Raw genomic sequence first — 18094 nt, forward strand, 5'->3', positions numbered from 1 at the left:
GGGTAAACGCGTCGTGCCGCAACGAGGTACGGTTGTGAAAACACGGCCTGGGAAGTGCGCCTGGTAAATAGGGACGCCGAAGGAAAAAGAAGAAAAAGCGAACGAGACGTCGCCGACACGAGCACTTGAATCGTTCGTCGCGAAGGCAGCAGAGAATCGCGAGACCTGGATGGAAATGAGTGGGCGCGCGCACGATTAAACTTGTGCGTGCGTGCGCGTTTGCAGTTCACGCCTGCAGTGCAAATTAGGGACGTCTCGCGAAATTCAGGGCGCTCGGATTTTGCGCAATACTTCGCGAAAGCTTCTTCAGCCGGTGCGGTTATTTGGCTGCTGTTTCTGACAGAAGCTTGATTTCGAGCCTAATTACTTTCCACGTTAACGCTTCACAAGTGCGCGCACTGATAACTAGCTGCGCTGGGAAAACTAACTTTTCTAATCTGCTTGTTTTTCCCCTCTTCATCTTGTGCCACTGCACGAAGCCGCAGCCATTTTGCTGATTATCAGACAGTACATCTTTGGCGCATGATGTGTCTCTCTCTTGCTGCCTCGCTCATCTCATTTCTCTATTTGTTTTGGGTAAAAGATAGTACGGACTATCAAACACTACACTGCTGCTATGCAAGAAGCACAACACCAAACGTATCTTCTCAGACGTTACTTGCACTCAAACTAGCCTCGTAATATTAATGATAATAATAATAATAATAATAATAATAATAATAATAATAATAATAATAATAATAATAATAATAATAATAATAATAAGCCATCTCCTCACGTAAAAGCTCAACAAAACAAATGGCAATGCAGAAGAGACGCGCAGAAGTATGCACAAGATTTTCGTGCGCACAAGAGCGAATAACGAAGGAAGCCCGTGAGAAGAATTGCGACGCTCAAAGGCAGCACGGATGTCCAGGCGCGCAGTGAATCCCGATAACCAAACAGACAACCGACCCGGACAAGGCTGACTACAATGCGAGAAGATACGAATACAAAAGAAAAAAAAAAGGTTAAGAGAAGGCAACAACGCACGCTTGGCTAACGACGCCGGCAAAACACCCCTAATTTGGGCGAATTAAAATTTGCATCACAGAGGCGCGCCGACGGCACCAGATGTCCGCTTCGGTTCGCTCGGCTTGCCGCCTTGATTGGACGAAAATCAGCGCCAGGGAGATGTACGACATACAGCAGGGAAAGAAGGCTGAGTGGGTGAAGGGGGAGAGGTCGGAGAGAGAGAGGCAAAACGCGGCGGTGTCACTTATTTAGCCACGCAATTTGGCTGTCCGCAGCTGGATACTGTTGTGCGCGTGCGTGTGTGCGTGCGTGTGTGCGCCGTACGTCGCCGCCGCTGCGGTGTTGGCTTTCCTAAAGACGACACGCACGCCGGCTTCTTTTAACCGAGCTCCGTTCCCCCTCTCCGACTTCGCCGCCGCTCGGTCGACTCGAACGCTCAAGCGCTCGGCGAAACACAAAGCCCCGTCGTATACGGTTTAGCCGGGTAAATGAAACTAACGAGTCGCGCAGTGGCGCGGGCATATATACGCGCGCGCATGACAAAAGATCCGTGCGTTCGTGTGAAAGGACCGGCAGGTCCCGCGGCTAAAAGCCTCCTTTTAATTCTTTCTTTCTTTTCTCAGTGTCTTCGGAGGCATCCGAACGCCAAGCGCCCGCTTCGCCGTCATTCCAGTATCTGTTTCCCAGAGGGTCTTTTAACTATGATTCGGTTCCCATAGCGGTGGATCGCCGCGGACAGCCGCCGCTTTTGACTTCCCCTCCCGTTACTCTTTTGAAAGACAGATGATGGTTCAACTTCTCTCTTTCTCTGAAGAGTGATTAGAATCGTAGTCAAAACTCTTTGTCTGCGTGCGCATGACCATATGCTGCTTCCACACACGGAAATAGACGTCGGTGCTTGTATACGCTACACGGCAGCACTGCACTATTTGAACAAAGCCGCGCAGGTGACCTGTTCTCGTGTATAGCTCAATAAGCGTTTGTGTCGGTTTTTAGTTGGCGCACGTCGAATAGGTTATGGCTATTGGGTCATGAATGTCCTTCTTACGCGATAAATAATCCATTATATGTCTATTATCACTGAAGCACATCGTAAGTGTTCTTACTTTCATCAAATATTTCCTGCATAGATCGCAAAACAGAAAAATAAGCATTCTACATTATTTCATCGGACGTATAGTAAGAGAACGTGTATCATGAACTCGGCATGTGCGTACTCTGTGGTCAACCTTTGCCGGATCCCGCGTGTCTTCTCGTTCTTCGTCGCGCGCTTAGCGCTGTTTGTTCCCGAATCTGTACCGAGTAGCTCACCTAGTCCTGTCACTGACTAGATCGATGTTTTCCCAACGCCGCATGCTAGAATGTATGGCGTGATTCTCAGATAAAACGACAAATGCAGGACGCCGAGCGAGTCGACTCACCCCAGGTGTTCTCGCTTGAGGCCCGTAAGGATACCGCGTCCAGTTCAGGATGCTCTCTGTCGTTGTGTCGAGGAGGACAACTGCAGAAAAAAGGAGGAGCCATGTTAGGAAAATATTCACACATAAAGCTACACATAAAACGCGCCCACACAAAGCAGCCATCACCACGATAAGAATGAAAGTTCCAAGTGCACCAGCAGGGGGGGCTTTGCACCATTATCGAGGCAGCCGCGAAGATCAAGCTTAAAGTGTGTACGCTAGGAAACAAAGAAGAATTAAAAACTTAGGCAAGCTTACTTTCACACTGCAGAAACTCATAAAAACTCGATGTTAACCGTTTTTAAGCGGTGAATCTCGAGTGGTTGTTGGCTTCGGCAAGAAATTAATGTTAATCGATTTAAACCGGTGAACATCTCGTTCTAGCGAGCAGCCTTAAGCGTAAAGCCACGACAACATGCAAGCTGCAAGCGCTGTACGAAGGCACACCTTGCGTTGGTTGCAAGGTCTTATTAAAGGGTTATGATGCACTTACCATACACACACAAAATCAAATTCACGAGTGAATATTCGATCAACATTCACAAAGCAAACACCATTTCCAAAGCGACGCTTCCAACGAGGGGCCGGAATCCATTTGTGTGCCCTCCAGTTCAATAAGGTCTCGTAATCGTCAGCGAGCTAGGTCACTACGTCCGCAACGCAGACGACGAATCGACCTCACTCGCCATCGTTTGCTCAAGCAGCGAACGTCAAACAAAAGCACCCGTGACGCTGGCGTAGATCTCCCTTATTTCGCTCTTCCCGCGTAAGAGTCGAGAAAAAGTCGCGAGGAGAAAACAAGACTTCTCCGCCCCGCGGCAAACGCGGCGCCGAAGCTAATCTTCCAGAACCGGGTCCGCGGCCGCAAGAAAGAAAGCGATATCCTGCCTAAATTAGAAACAGAGGGAGGTCATCGCCGAAAGGCGGACACGCCCGGCTCACCGCGCGCAGAAACCCAAGAGCCAATTGCAAATATAGCGCGGCGCGCGGCATAAGCCGAGTTATGAGGCGTATGTGCCCTCGGCCGCCCTGCCCGGCCTGGCGGGACACCTCGTAGCCTCGTGCGACGCGCACACGCGCGGAGCTCCGTGGGTGGCTCGTGGGTGGGAACGAAGAGGGGACCCGCGCGAGCTACGGGACGCGCGCTCAGCGGGCGCTGTCACCGCTGCTCGGCGGTCCAGTTTATCAAGAAACTCCATATAGGCGTGATTGGTGGCAAGGCACTTCGCGCGCGCAGCGAAAGAAAGAAGCGAAGCACACGGGAGGCGGTGAAAGAAAGCGGGGGGTGCGCGCTTCGCGATTTGCATATTTTCCTCGTTTGAAGAAGAGAGAGTGTCCCTTGTTCTTTGCCATCGGCCGTCGAATCTCCCCGCCTCACTGCTGAAACCCCGGTTCCCGTACGCGCTATACACGCTCGGAGCGCGCTCACTGTACTCTTACGCGTCGCACGCTTCTCGAAGCGACCACCGGAGTTAATCGTAATCACGTCCCCAAAAGAAGAAACGGAAAGGGAAACCCGGAAAGAGTTTGGGGGGTGACGCAGGATTCGAGACGAGAAACAGAGAGGAGTACCCCGGGCGCACACAGCCAAGACCGAGCGGCACGGACATGCCCCGCTCGCAGTCTGGGCGTGCAGGACCCGCGGGTTAGGACCGGCGACGCCGAGGCTCAGTTGAAACCCGCCAAATGAATGAAGCTTCACTCCCAACCGCGATGGGCGCGGGAAACGTAATGCCCTCCCGACAGCTCGGCCGTTCTAACGTCTCGTATTCGAGCTATCACGGCTGCGTTTAATTGTCCCGCTCGCCCCCTTGCCGCGGCGTTGTGTAACCGCGCTTCCCTCCTGCGCTCGCTACGATTACGACTGCTTTAGAGCAGCAGTCGTCGTATAATCGTGACGCCAGGCGGCACGGTTCCCATGGAAACGGTAAAGACGAGCTTTACCCTGCAGCTACCGCGCTTCGCGGAAACTTTTGGCTTAACCTAAGTGTGTTGCCTGCATAGATTGGAGCGATTTCAACTGCATCCGAGACGAAAACGGCACCGCCGTGCGTGCCTTAAAACTTCAACCTAACCAAATTCTACTTTACTTCGCCGCACGCGCTTTCGACTCGACGTGCCGGCGTGTGCCGGAAATAAACGCGCCATTAATCTCTCCGGTGCACGACACTACGCATATATCTCTTCCAAGTTCGCAAACCGATCAAGCACTTCTCATCCTCGAATTTTCGGTTTCTTGAGCGCATCTGCGTGTTTTTACGGTTTTGACCGAGCCAACGTGCTCTTCTTTGCATCTATAGAGAGCGCGTTTGTCTATGGCATCACATTAACGTTGACGTTTTCCTCTTGTCGTTGTCATCCTCGTCGTTGTGACTAAAAAAATACTTTACAGGAGACAACACGCCTCGCTTCTCAGTTCAGCTTTTCTTTTTTTCATTCTTTTTTCGCACGCTCGTGCCTATTTCGCTGCTTTATTAAACTCCCTTCTGAAGTTGAAAATACTTTCCTCTGTGCAGATTGGAATAAACCAACTTTATATTTCCCATTGCCAATGTTCTGTGTTTACATTTAATTTGTTGTGCGTTTTCAAATGACGTTAATAGAGACGCAAGTGTACACGCAGATAAGTGCACACGCCAGTTCCGTGTACATCCTCCCCCCCCCCCCCCCCGTCAAGCGATTGCTCCGTATAAGATGTTCTGTTTGTTTTGTTCTTAACTCTACAAACCTACATTTATTACATGAGATTGTTATATGTAACTACGTATTCTTTCCATGGTTAATCGTTTTTATCCCCTTATCTGCCTGCACACACGAGCCCTTTGTTATCACTTCATACCGCGCGAACTGCGGCAACCGTCGTTTTGCAGCATGTTCCAGTACTCTAAATGAGCAAAACTGTCGCGTGAAGCGAAGTACTAAAACTCTGTGTACAAAAGCGAAAGACAACGCTGATGGATGACAAGGTGCCGCTATCATTTTTTTTATTTATTTTTGGTCAACTTCAACGCTTCCGGGTGCGCGAAAAACGGCCGTTAACGCCGAAATCGCTTAACGTTGCAGCACAGGAAGACACTGACACTGCCAGAGCTTCCGTATAGTCGACGCCAGGACGTGATGTGCGTCTCAAACAGGGAAGCCTCGCACTTCCTGCGTGTTCGGCGCTTGTATTTTAGAGCGGCTGCGCAGCAATATACAAAAAGAAAAGAGCAACCTTTTTAGCACATGTTCATAAAGGAAAAAAAGAAAACGAGCGACGAAATCGCCCTATAATAACTGATTACAATACCTAAAGAAATCCATACAACTTTCAGAGAGAAAATTTTCTGGTCGCAGAACAGGAAACGAGTACCGGATACGGTAGGCAACACTTCAGGCGCGCGAAAGTTTTTTTTTTGTTTTTTTTTCACTTCTGTTTTTTTCACGATGAACAGAAATTAGGTGTTGGAGCGACTATAGAGCACAATGCCAAACCTCTCACACACCAAAACAAAATGAAATAAAGAAAAGCTCCAAGTTGTACAGAAAACACGCGTCACGTGAACAATAAAGCACAAGACTACAAGATATCGCTGCTGGCGTTAGGGCGTCGCTGAGTCGCTCTATACATATTGTATAACGGTATCGAGAAACTGCCCGAAATGACGGTCGTAAATTATGAACGGAGGAACCTCTATTAATGCGCGAGCACGGCTCGAAAACGGAAGCAATGCAGCGGCTCCAGAGGCGCTAGCAGTTAGGGCGAATCCCCCCTTTTCCCCCGGGCCTTCGCCCCCTCCCCCCTCGCCTCCGACTTCACCACATAGCACACGTGTTTGAAAGGAAGCCCACTGCCGCGACGCGAGACAGTTCCCAACGCCTCGAAGCCCTACGTGCCCAGACTTCCATCGCGATATGCGGAAGGCACCGTGTGTAGCTGAAAGTGCGAAGACGTGGTTCGGTCCCCGCGGCTCAACGTCCCTCCAGGAAGACACGTTTTTCTCCACGTTTGTCATTCTCAACCTTGCGCTATTAAAACATTTTTTTTTTCGAAAACTGCCTCCCTTTTGAAGACTGCGCAGTGTAGTGCACAAACTTGTTTGGTCACGCAGTGAATATTGCTAATATGGAGCAAAAGCAAGCTATTCGAAAGCACGGTTAGTCACATACGCGGAAATCCAACATTCACTGCATTTCTTAAGCCGTTTCTTCCATTTTTAGAGCGCGATCAACGTTGTACCAGTTCCACAGTACTACTGAAGTGAAGTTAAATATGAGAAACTTTGGCACCATACGAAACCGACGGCTACTCCTATTGAACCTATTCTTACGACACGAATCGATTCTTACGACATCCATTCTTACGACATACGACAAGTTCCGACTAAAATTATCAACGTGCTGACTTCCCATCTGTGGTCTACGACGAGGAGGGGGGGGGAGGGGGATGCACAACGAACAACTTATGTAAACCTTACTTTTTTTTTCCTAATATGCACAGCATATGCAGGACGTACACACAGTATAATCCCCTTTCTCTGTGACAGTTGCACGCAAAAATCTGAACCAGCAGAAATACTTCAAAGGGCACCAGTCAGAAAATTAGATTCAGCTTTCTGACTGGCGAATCACGTCGCATTACGTCAACGTCTATACGCCGAGTAAGATCGACGAGGTGAACAACCCGGTACGAATGCTTCGGTCGAATAGACAAAAATAAAACAAAAACAGCAGGGAACACAACGATCGGCGCCTATTGCCGCATTATAAGTCTAAGCCCACGAAGCCCCCGCACACATCGGCGCCATCCCTTATCTCGGGAGCCGCGCGATCCCGACCCTGATCGCGATGCAAGACGCGAGCGATCAGCAGTACACAGCAAAGCTGGGAGCCGCGATGAAGCGCGCTCTGATGGCAACAAAACGGGCGGTGGGCCAGGCAACAGTAGCACGACAACGATAGACCGAAGCAAAAGAAGATGAACCGAGAGAAAAACATATAGAGAGGATTGAAGCTGCGAGTCGCTGCTTTAATGTGTCGGGCGTCACCCCGCCCCGGACCCCCGGCCACTTTAAGTAATGCGGTTATGGAAAATACCGCCGTATATATACATGCACATATATCTATATATACGGCGATGGCACGCCTCTGCGTTGCTTCTGGTATACGCCTCCTCTTATTTCCTTCTTAGCTCTAGGCACAGGTATTCCGCATCAGAGAGATCTTTTTGTTGTTGTTGTTGTTGTTCACACCCCTTTCTCACTTTCTTTTGAAGCGTACGCCGGCATATACCAGCGCCCGTTTCGACCCTCAGCCGTAGGGTTCCCAGCATTGGTTGCCAAGACAATATAGCAAGTGCAGCCTTGGAAAATGAAGCAATTGTGGTATGTCTGAACTGTTTATTCCTGCATAAGGAGCTTCCACTAGAGTAAGGTGCTCTGGTGGCAAGAGCAACCAGCTGATGAAATGGCCACGCCTAAGGCCACTTATCTCCTCACTTAAACTTTGCAGAATATTCGAGAAATTTCGAGTTGTCGCTTCTTAGGCTTATAGCAGCGTCAGAATTAAAGTATCGGCATCAAAGGTCTCGCGCGAAAGGCGATGATACCGCGAGCGACGATTCGTGATAGCGCAGTGCATACGAAGGACGCGTCGAAAGCAGGGTGTGAACACCGCACGTCAAAACATTTTCGGTACGCAAAGGTTGGAGAGTGGAAGCTGAAGGAATTGGTTCATTCAGCAAAAGATCCCTGCTCGAGAAATAAACAGCACCGCCTGTTGAGCGACACTGCAGCGTCCGAAAGAGAACCAACCGTTCGATTACGGGAGAATGATTAACACGAGCACCCACTGGCAAACAATGGTGTGCTTAGCGCACTGAAATGAATGTAGAATAAACAGGTCGGACTATACGTATTGAAGAACTGGGTGGTCCATTGCTGCTTACGCTACTAAATAGTGCATACCGTATGGTTCCATACATTAGACTCCTGCCCGCGCCTCTGGAGTCGTTAATGCGAAACGGGGTCGTCACGGGTCATCAGATATTTTCAAAGCTCAGCAAAAATTGGTAAGAAAGGAGCTGAGCAAGTGCAAGCAGTGCAACAGCAAATTAAAACATGATAGATCGAATTCTAGACTCCCTAAAAAAAGCCCGAAATCAGCTCAAGAATATAAGCACAACTGCCTTTTCTTTTTCTCGTGCTGTAATACAGTGCCACATAGCTGCCAACTAACCAGTGACGCTCTTATAACGCATTAAAAAGATCCCGAACAAACCGCACACGAATTAAGTAAAAGCGATGGAGGATGCAACAAGACCTGAAGAGAACACACGATGAACTCGGGCAGTTTTCCTGGATAGGATAAGAAAAAAAAAAGACACAGCTGCACGGAATAGCAAGAACAAAAATGCAGTACAACGAATGAGGGCGAAGAGACGCATATCTCTCATTTTGTTCCCTGCTTCCAAAGTGGGTCCACCCTGTCTCTCCCTTGTCTCTACCAACTACAGCCGCGAAGCCATACACAGCCGCACATGCAGAAGGCCATTCCGCATCGCATCACCACGTGAAAGGCGAGCCGTTTCAAGCAACCTATATATATATATATATATATATATATATATATATATATATATATATATATATATATATATATATATATATATATATATAATAGATACGACCGGACGCACCGCCGCCGCACGAGAGAGAAAGGGAGAAGCAGCCGCCGTACACCTAGAGATTCGCGCGAGCCAAGTATCAAGCTAGAGGAAACAAAGACGATATGAAATGGAGACGATGAGGGCAAAGCTAAGGCGAGACCGAAGAAGAAAAAAGAAGAGCGAGCGTCTCTGTCTTGAGAAGCGGTGAAGGGAGGTGAAAAGAATCGCTTTAGATAGGAACATACGCTAAGAACGAAGATGAAAGCACGAACAAGAACGACACAAAGAAGAGGCGGCAGTACGCACAGAACGCGGGACATATCGCGCCCCCGGCAGGCTCAAGATGGTCGGGCGCGCGCTCAAGAGAGCGAGAAACAAAAGAAAATGAATTTGGAAGCGCCGAAGACGAAGGAAAAGAGATAAAAATGAAAGAAAAAGAAGGATTAAAGAAAAGAGATGTGGGCGTGTGAAGCCAAGGGGAATGGGCTGAATTCAGTACCGGAGAGACAAAACGACGACGCTAAAGGAGACGACCGATGCAGATGGGGAGAGAGAGAAAAAAAGTTTCCGAGATGGCCGTCGCGCATAAGGAGGCGGAATAATACGAAGAAACATGACGATGGAAAGAAACAAGCGCACTGCGAAGAAAACGAACGAAAGAACGAACGAAAAGAGGAAGCGAGCGATAAGCGGCGAGGAAGTGAAAACTAAGAAAAATATGTTCCGAGTACGGCGCGGAACGAAATACGAATTGTAATGGCGGCAATAGAAACTAAAATAATAATAATAGAGGTGTGAAGGCAAGAAACGGGCGCAGCTAGAAAGATGAAACCACTGCCGGGGCAGAACGACAGGAAGCGGTAGAAATAGTCAGTCGCCAGCTTTAAAACAAAAGGAAAGACGTGTGCTTCTGCAAATTTGTTTCTTACTGGCGTCACTTATTCCCTCCCTTCCCCTTTTTTCCTTTTGTTTCAAGTAATCCAATCCTGCGCCCGCAGACACTTTTTTTTTCCTTTGCCTTTAATGTTCGGAATATTCCATGACAAAAATTCGATACCAAGGGTGTTGTCTCAAAATTGGCCGGTCATCCTTGAGAAAGGGGGTTCGTGGAAGTAAGTCATGCATGTACTCGCACAGTACGTATACTTTACACCTAGGTTCGGGCACTTACTGTCTTCACGGAATAGAAATTCTGTCGCTTGCCTCTCTACGCGGGACCCGCTGTACTGGCGTCAGAAGCAGAAAGATGAAAGCAATCGAAACGGCTTCGTCACAGGTGCGCTATTGACCCTAGTGAATGGCGTGCAGGTTGCCATCGCAAACGTATCGACCAACATCAGAGGCGGAAGCGAGCCGCCGCCTTCTTCGGTACCACAAGAAGAGAATTACGCTGCAGACAAGGCACGGTCCATTTGCCACAGATTGAACGGGGACATCGAACCGAGACTTCTTGACATATGATGTCTTTGCATGCTTGCCCACTTCACCGCCGTGGAGTTCGGGAAAGCTGGCTTCTCCACAATAAGAGGCTTTGTGCAGTAAAGCCCGCCTTACGTAAGTTCCTTCGTTTCAAAGGCAACCGAATGGTTGGGGCCTCAAGAGCCTACGTGTGCGCCCACCGTGCGCGTGCCGTACGCAGAACACTGATGACGATGCTGCGTCCAATTGCGATGCACTGATGCGACAAGTTTCATGCATCCCGCGAGATGCGCATGGTTGCAAACGCAAGTTAGGCAACGCACAGGAGAGTCTAAATATAGTCGGAAGAACAAGGGCTAATAGCAGGGATGCCGAAATCGACTTGAAGGTTCTTAAAGACGTGCCAACGGCAGTTGAAACCAATCAGGAAGCTATGGTGGGCTCCGCAAAGACGCGCGAATACGTCAAGGCAGACGAATTTCCAAAAGCCCATTAGCTGCCAAATATCCATTCCATCGTGCGACAATGCAAAGACTACATCATGTATTTACGGCTCACTTCCAACTACTATCTCGAAAACATGTTCTGTTCTGCATAAGAAAACCGCTCACTGAAGGCACAACGCAGTGCACAGTCATGCACAGCGACTTCCTTGCGCAAAATATGCGACGAGAAGTTGAGCGAGACCTTTAAATTTCGGAAATGCCTAACAAACAAGAAGCGTTTGCGTCCCATCCCTCCGCGCAACGGACTTGGCCCTCAGTCAACCGATCAATAAGCCACACGCACGCGACCGGCAGTGAACAACACAGAAATCGCGGTGATTTGAGCGGGCGACGCCCATGCTGCAACGGTTCTAAAATCCACCACGCGCATTATGAATATTGCGCAAAGTATACGCGCAGACTGCGTCCGCTGCAGCACGCGCATACACAGGAAAAGGAAAAAAAAATACGCCCGCGTTATTTCCTTAGGCTCCGCCAGACAGCATCTGGGGTCGAGATAAGGAAGTATCTGACAGCAAACAGGGCAATCTGCACGGGACCTCGACGCGCGTGCAGAATTGTCGAGCACAGTGCCCCCTAGCGCACGTACGCCAAGTTCTGGCATGCAGGATGGCTTGACGGGAAAGTCCATGCAGCGTGCGTGGTTGTGATACGAAAGCCCGGAGAGAGCAGACGGGCAGAGCACGCCGCAGGGAAACCGCTGCGCCTGGTCGCGGTGTAGTTTTAATCGAGTTATTCCACCCCGCTGTTAATTTTCCTCGAGCGAGTTTTGCGTCCGCGCCGCCATATAGCGGAGGGCAAGAAACGGCACGAGGCAGTAGACAGTTCGCCAGGCGCTGAGGCGTAGACGCCTGCGCACGGGAATAATTAAGGACGAAACACTAAATAAGCGAGAGAGAGAAGGAGAAAGAGAGAGTAAGAGAGAAGGAAGTGCAATCCGCGCGAACGGGAAGATTGAAAACGACCAGGATGGGGATACAGGAGCAGGTTATTAGCAAAATGAGAGTATCGTGTTCCGGGAAACCGCGCTTTCGGCGCGAGGATGCGCTACTGTTTGCGAACGTGCGGGTTTACGAGCGTGTTTGCTCGCGCATCCGCTTGCAACGTGTGCTTGTTGTTTGTTCGGTTCTCTTCTGCGGGTTTGCTTTGGGGGAGAGAGAGAGAAAGAGATAGACAGTATTTGTAAGCGTGCGTCCGCGTCCTTTCGTGCTTTCCGAATCTTTGTTACAGGGCAGACATAAGCCCTCCAAGCGAAGACGGATAGCACGAAAGAGAGAGACAATCAGGGCGTGGTTGCAAACTGGAATGCGCACGGTTGCGCAGAGAACGACGCAGTGAAAGTGCACAGGGCCTACGTAGCACGTCCCCGGTCGAAACAACAACAACAACAACAAAAAGCGCGATGGGTCATCCCCTGGGAAGCCGCGATAAAGCACATACGAAGGTCACGCATGAGGATAAAACACGAGCTTTTCGGCAAGTAGGAACAAGAGGGATCGCAAACAAGGTCGCATGAGTAAGCGCCGTGTTGTCCTCAACGCCATCCGTGTATGGCCCCCGATCGGCAACGAGCGTTTGCAGGGTAGTGCACAATGCGAATGCGTGGGCGTTCGTTCGTGTGTTTGCATGGAGATTGCGCTGCTAGGGAAGCCGGCTAGGCGCCGTTGAGGCGGGTCGGCTTAATTTCCGGCCAATTCGGGATCGCAATCCCAGCCGCTACGCGCTAACGCTGGGCGATATCCGCCTCGCAGTTCGCTTAGGCTTCGGTCGGCTGACTCGACTGATTCGGTGGGTCCGTAAAGGGCTCCTTGCGGAAGTCGCACACGGCGATGCGACCAATCAATAGAAGGTGGTTCAACTGGAGCTCTTAGAACAAAGGGAGGTACCATACATACTAAAGGTTCCAGAAAAGAACTAATATTTACATTCCCTAGCAGGTAGGAAGCTCACTTAGGACCCAGTTACAGAAACTTTGGTTAAAGCAATCACTTTCCTGGCGACCGTTTAACTTGTTCCGATGAAGTTCGAATGCATGTATACTGACAAGAAAACCCGACCTGGGAAACATACCGCGCAGAAGTGGCGGCTTCAGACCCCCACCGACAGGTGGCCCTAGTTGTCCGGCGCAAGCATATTCAGGTTCCTCTTCACTGCAGCGCCCAACGGCCCCATTTCTCGGCGAACTTCCAGAGAATTTCGTTACATTTCAACAAAGGAATGCAGGGAAGCAACAGTAACCGTTGTCGTAGTCTCGTGGCTAACCAACGCTATCGTCAAATCCGTGAGTGCAACACACGAGAAAGAAGGGGAAAAGAAGGGTTGTAGAATTGAGATATCAGAGCGCGTGTCTATCGTTGTTTAGCAACCGAAATTTGTGGTATAAAGCAAATAACTAACAGAAACAGGTTTGTGTGATCTAGCTGTCTGGACTTGTTAGCACCTAACTTCATTTCCCTGATTCTTAAAGTTGCTAACGCAAATTCCTAATCCCTCAAGTCTAACCTACAACAAAAGCGTATTCTTTTTATCTCACAGTTCTGAGCAGACAGGCAGCTTATGCTGCATTCCGGGAGAAATAGATGACTTCGGTGTAAGAAGGTCGAACACTACACAGCGGCAACTGCTACGGGGAAATAAAAGGCGAGAAAGAACTCTACGAAAACAAGCAAATCGAACCCACGCGACACGGTCCCATTCTCACGCCGTCTCGTGGCGGACGCGAGTCGCACGTAAATCATCGCGCTAGTGAGGAAAGCCCTCGTCGCGAGCACCGACACCCGCGCGACGAACCCAGCTGGCTGGTGCGGCTAAACCGCACGTGACGCCGAAATGGCGGCGTCGGCAATATAAAAACGAGCCTTCATTTTCTCCCGGCGGCGACGTTGCCAGCCGAGAGAAAAGAAGAAAGAAACAATAAAAAGGGGTGGGGGGATAAGGGGGGGGGGGGGGCTGCTTCTGCGGTCGACTGGGGCGCACCTAAATCAACCCGAGCCCACGCTTGAAGGGGCGGCTACGACGGAGGGCAGCCAGCTCCTCGCGGAGAAGTATATATACTGCGAACACGCCGCCGCCGCCGAGGCAGCACCGAAGATGCTCTGGGCAGTAAAACGGCGGCAGCCATGGCAGAAGTAAAGGTCGAAGACGAGACCGCAAACGGCGAGATATTAAGCGACGCCAGCATGGCGGCGCCCCTTTCCTGCTTTCCTATTGCTTTTTTTTTTTTTAGTTGCTCTACTGTAGATAATTTGCGTCACGGCGCAATAAACGTGCGCAATTAAAGCGTTTAAAGGAATTCTACGGACGATGTGGAGAGAGAGGGAGAGAACCGGCAAGAAACGCTGAAAGCTAGGAAAGGAGGGGGGGGGGGGGGGGGGGACAAGACGCGGAGATACAGGATGACGGCTGCTGTTATCTCGATGAAACAGGTTGTTAGCAGCGCAAACATTGGGCCGGCCTCCGAGCAGTTCAAACGCGCCGCTCCCTCGCGGTCCGTGTCCTCTGGCAGCCGGCCTGCTGCCTCCGTCGGAGATGGAAGGAAACAGCTGCGACAGCTGCAAGAGGTCTGGCGTCGGGCGAGCAAGGGAACAGTGCACGGGAGGAAGTGTGTACGCCAACAACAAAACAGTGGCGAGAGAGACGCAGTCGAGTAAGCCGAGTAGCCGAGGGTAGAAGCGGCGGCAGAGTTTTTATTGCGTGCTCTCTTGACCCATACAACAATACGCCCACCGAGTCGTAATGAGCAGGAGGAAACAAGATAGACTATACTGGCTCCTGTTTGTATTTTCTCTCTCTCTCTATGTCTCAAGTGTGTGTGTGTGTGTGTGTGTGTGTGTGTGTGTGTGTGTGTGTGTGTGTGTGTGTGTGTGTGTGTGTGTGTGTGTGTGTGTGTGTGTGTGTGTGTGTGTGTGTGTGTGTGTGTGTGTGTGCGTGCGTGCGTGCGTGCGTGCGTGCGTGCGTGCGTGCGTGGTCACCTGACCAACTACATCCATTAGTGAAGCTCTAGCAGAAGCCAGTAGATAGAATTCGCCAGCCTTCGATTATACGTGTATGAAATTAAGCAACATCTTGATCTCTGACGGAGATTCAATGCGTGACCAGACGGCGGAGACAATCAATATGCATAATGAGGCCACATATTAACCACGGAGGCAACAAACGCGCAAGAAAGGAGCCGAGCGACGAAGAGCACGCAAGAAGGACTCGAGATTTACGCCGGCTCGTTACTTTCCGTCAACGTGTCCGTGCACCAGAGCAAGGCATGGCGCCTTAGTCAAGTTAGTAGTCGCGGCCAGACCACGCGCGCGCGTCCTTACTCCTCCCGGCATGTGTCGCGAAATGTGGACATTGAAGCAAGAGGAGGACCAGAAAACGAAGCAAACTCGACGATAAATTTTCTTCGATAGCCATCGCACACCCACCGTACCTCGCAGGCACGGCAGGCACTTCTCCAGCGCAACGAGTCAACATAAAGATAGACGAAGATAAGCTAATAGAAAGAAAGAAGCGCTGTACTGGAGAACCCGAAAAGGGGGAGAGCACAGGGTAAGCGGGACGTGACTTACGTAGATTGGAAGCTATAAAAATATCCACCTGCTAGACGTCCCAAGGTCCGCGCGGCGTTTTCATTTCGTTTTGTGCCTGTGCTTCGTTTCCTCCTCCTTGTGGCGGTCGTAAACGCGACGCCCCGCGTGCTAAGCCTAACAGTCCTTCTCGCGCAGAACAAACACCCTCGAACAACGAAGCCGCTCGCGCTAGTCACATCCACGTGTTGTAGCCCGCCGCTTTTCTTTCTCCCGCGGGTACGCTGTACCCGGAATCCGTTCATGCGGGAGACATGGCGAAGAGAGAGAGAGAGATGTCGAGGGGGAGGGGGAGTAAGCAAGAACCGACAAGAGGGCCACTACTACCACCGCTTCCCTGCAGCGTCGTCGTTTCGGGGCCAACAGCGGCCGCGACAATCCCATGCCACTTCGCCGCGCTCCCGCAGACAGAAATTAATAGCCCGGCGTCTCCGGTGCAAGACGGTAGAGAATGCGGAGCGAGGAGACGAGAAAGAAAGAAAGGAAGCACAACAAGAGTAAGGTCAAGGACAACGAGCTGCTCGGCCCAGGCGGCTCACGGACAACAGGTGCGCGTGTTGCCGCCGCGCGGCCGCATCGCCAATGTCGGTCACTCACGAAGGAGCGCGAACGTAGTGCGAGTATCGCTAACGACCTGTCTAAAAGCAACGACCGTCGGGCCACCGGTCAGAAGGAACGGAGCTGGGCACCACGATGCGGCCACCGTGCGCGCGTGACAGGTATACACGCAGCTATACACACACCGAGGGGGGGGGGGGGGGGGACGAGGCCACGCGCGGACATTAACGCGCACGCAACAAAAGAAGAGAAAACGAAGCTTCGACGACAAAACGCAGAGGGACCGAGGCTTCGTCCACAGCTGCAAACGTTGGATGACGAGGGGGGGTCAGACTGAGCGCCGCGCGGCTACTTAGCGAAAAGCTAATGTTTGCTTTTAGTCGCACGCAGACCTGCAATTTCCGATGGAAAGTGGCGCGCACAGCTATGCTGCCTGCGTATATAAACGCAAGGGACAGCGAGCGCTCGAAAGAGAAGAATGCGCGGTGGTCGGCGAGCCCGGCCGCTTGGCCACCAAGAAGCGAGCGAGCGTGGGGCGGTGGCCGTGAGCGCGTAATACCCGTCCTCCTCGTAGTTCTTGCTCCTCTGTGAAACTGAGAACGGTTCTCCGAAATACAGTGACAATGTTGCAATTGCTGAAGGAAAGCAGTGATCCGCAGCGACCCAATGGGCGGCGATTGCACTCTACATCGCGAAGACTCTGTCGAGAGCCGCGAAAGTTAACGCGCACTGCATTTCCCGTGCATAGTTCAATGCAGAAAAAGTGAGGGTAGAGCCATAGTCAGACTTAACCAGAACTGCGAAAACGCGTCTATGGCGGCCGAACACAACAAACATGGGATGCGAGTAAGCGAACATCGAAAGATAGCAATCGTTCGAGACAACCCACGCCAGAAAAATTTAACATCTACCGCGGCAAAAGCAAAACGCTCTGAAGGTGTGTTCGGGTCAAGTATGATGGTCACCGTACATAACAAGGCAAAAGAATCAAAAACGTCTTTACAGAGTTTGAAGCTTGGAAAAATAGAAGCGGCTTTGCACAGCTAAACATAAAATTTAATAACATTTCCGCGCCTTTCCAGGCATGAGCAAGGTGCAAATGTTTAAGAATTGGAGTGGTCACAGTCACTTCATTCAGTAACGTAGGGCGCTCAGTTGAACGTTATTTCTCGTTCTCTTAGTAATGATAATAATTCAATGCTTATTTCGACAGCCCGCTCGCGCTAACAATCAAACTACGGGCACGTTGAATGCCGCTTCCCATGGTCCGATGCAAAATAGTATAACGCACGGCGTCACATTTTCGACGTTCCAGTTATCTACTACGGCGTTGCCGAGGACGTGCGAGTAATTTGAAGCCGGTCGGGGCACGAGGTGGAGCTGGCCGGCCAGTGGCTAACGAGAGACCTCAGTCGAGTTAACTTCTTTAAGCGTGACCCCCTCTTCGTGTGGAAGCGATGACAGCGCACGCCCGCGCCGAATCGCAAAGTAGCACATCGACCGAGCCGCTTAGGCACACGCACACACACGACGCATAAAAAGGCGCGCCGCAAACGCCCAGGGGCGACGATTCCTTCCTGACTCGCCCACGGCGCGCCGGCACACGCTGTAATTTGACGCCGTTATGATGAGGACTTCCCCGCGTCGGTCTCCATCCCGAAGGCCCCTCAAACCATCATGCGTCGTCCATTGAGGACTTCTTCCTACGTGGGAGTGGCTCATGAACGAACGGCCAGGAAGGAGAAGGAAGAGTGCGCAAGGCCCGAGAGCGGTGCCAAGCCCCAAAGCAGCGGGGGCATGCGGGCATGCATGCCCACGAGGAAACGGCACAAAACCAAACGAGCTAGCAAAATGTTAAGGAAAAAAATAAAAGGACCGCGCCGACCGGCGTTTTTCGAATGTGTGTCGGTG

General features: G+C 50.9%; 1 protein-coding gene across 1 annotated transcript in view; it reads right to left on the reverse strand.

The window, feature by feature from the left end:
* Positions 1-18094, reverse strand: part of Eph (Eph receptor tyrosine kinase) — a 266006-nt gene that overhangs the window by 43348 nt on the left and 204564 nt on the right. The window contains exon 2 of the mRNA XM_072287118.1: positions 2436-2515. Coding sequence (XP_072143219.1) covers positions 2436-2515 — 80 coding nt within the window. The remainder of the gene's footprint in view (positions 1-2435; positions 2516-18094) is intronic.

The sequence above is a fragment of the Dermacentor andersoni genome, chromosome 3 (genome assembly GCF_023375885.2).
Source record: "Dermacentor andersoni chromosome 3, qqDerAnde1_hic_scaffold, whole genome shotgun sequence".
Classification (NCBI taxonomy): Eukaryota; Metazoa; Arthropoda; class Arachnida; order Ixodida; family Ixodidae; genus Dermacentor; species Dermacentor andersoni.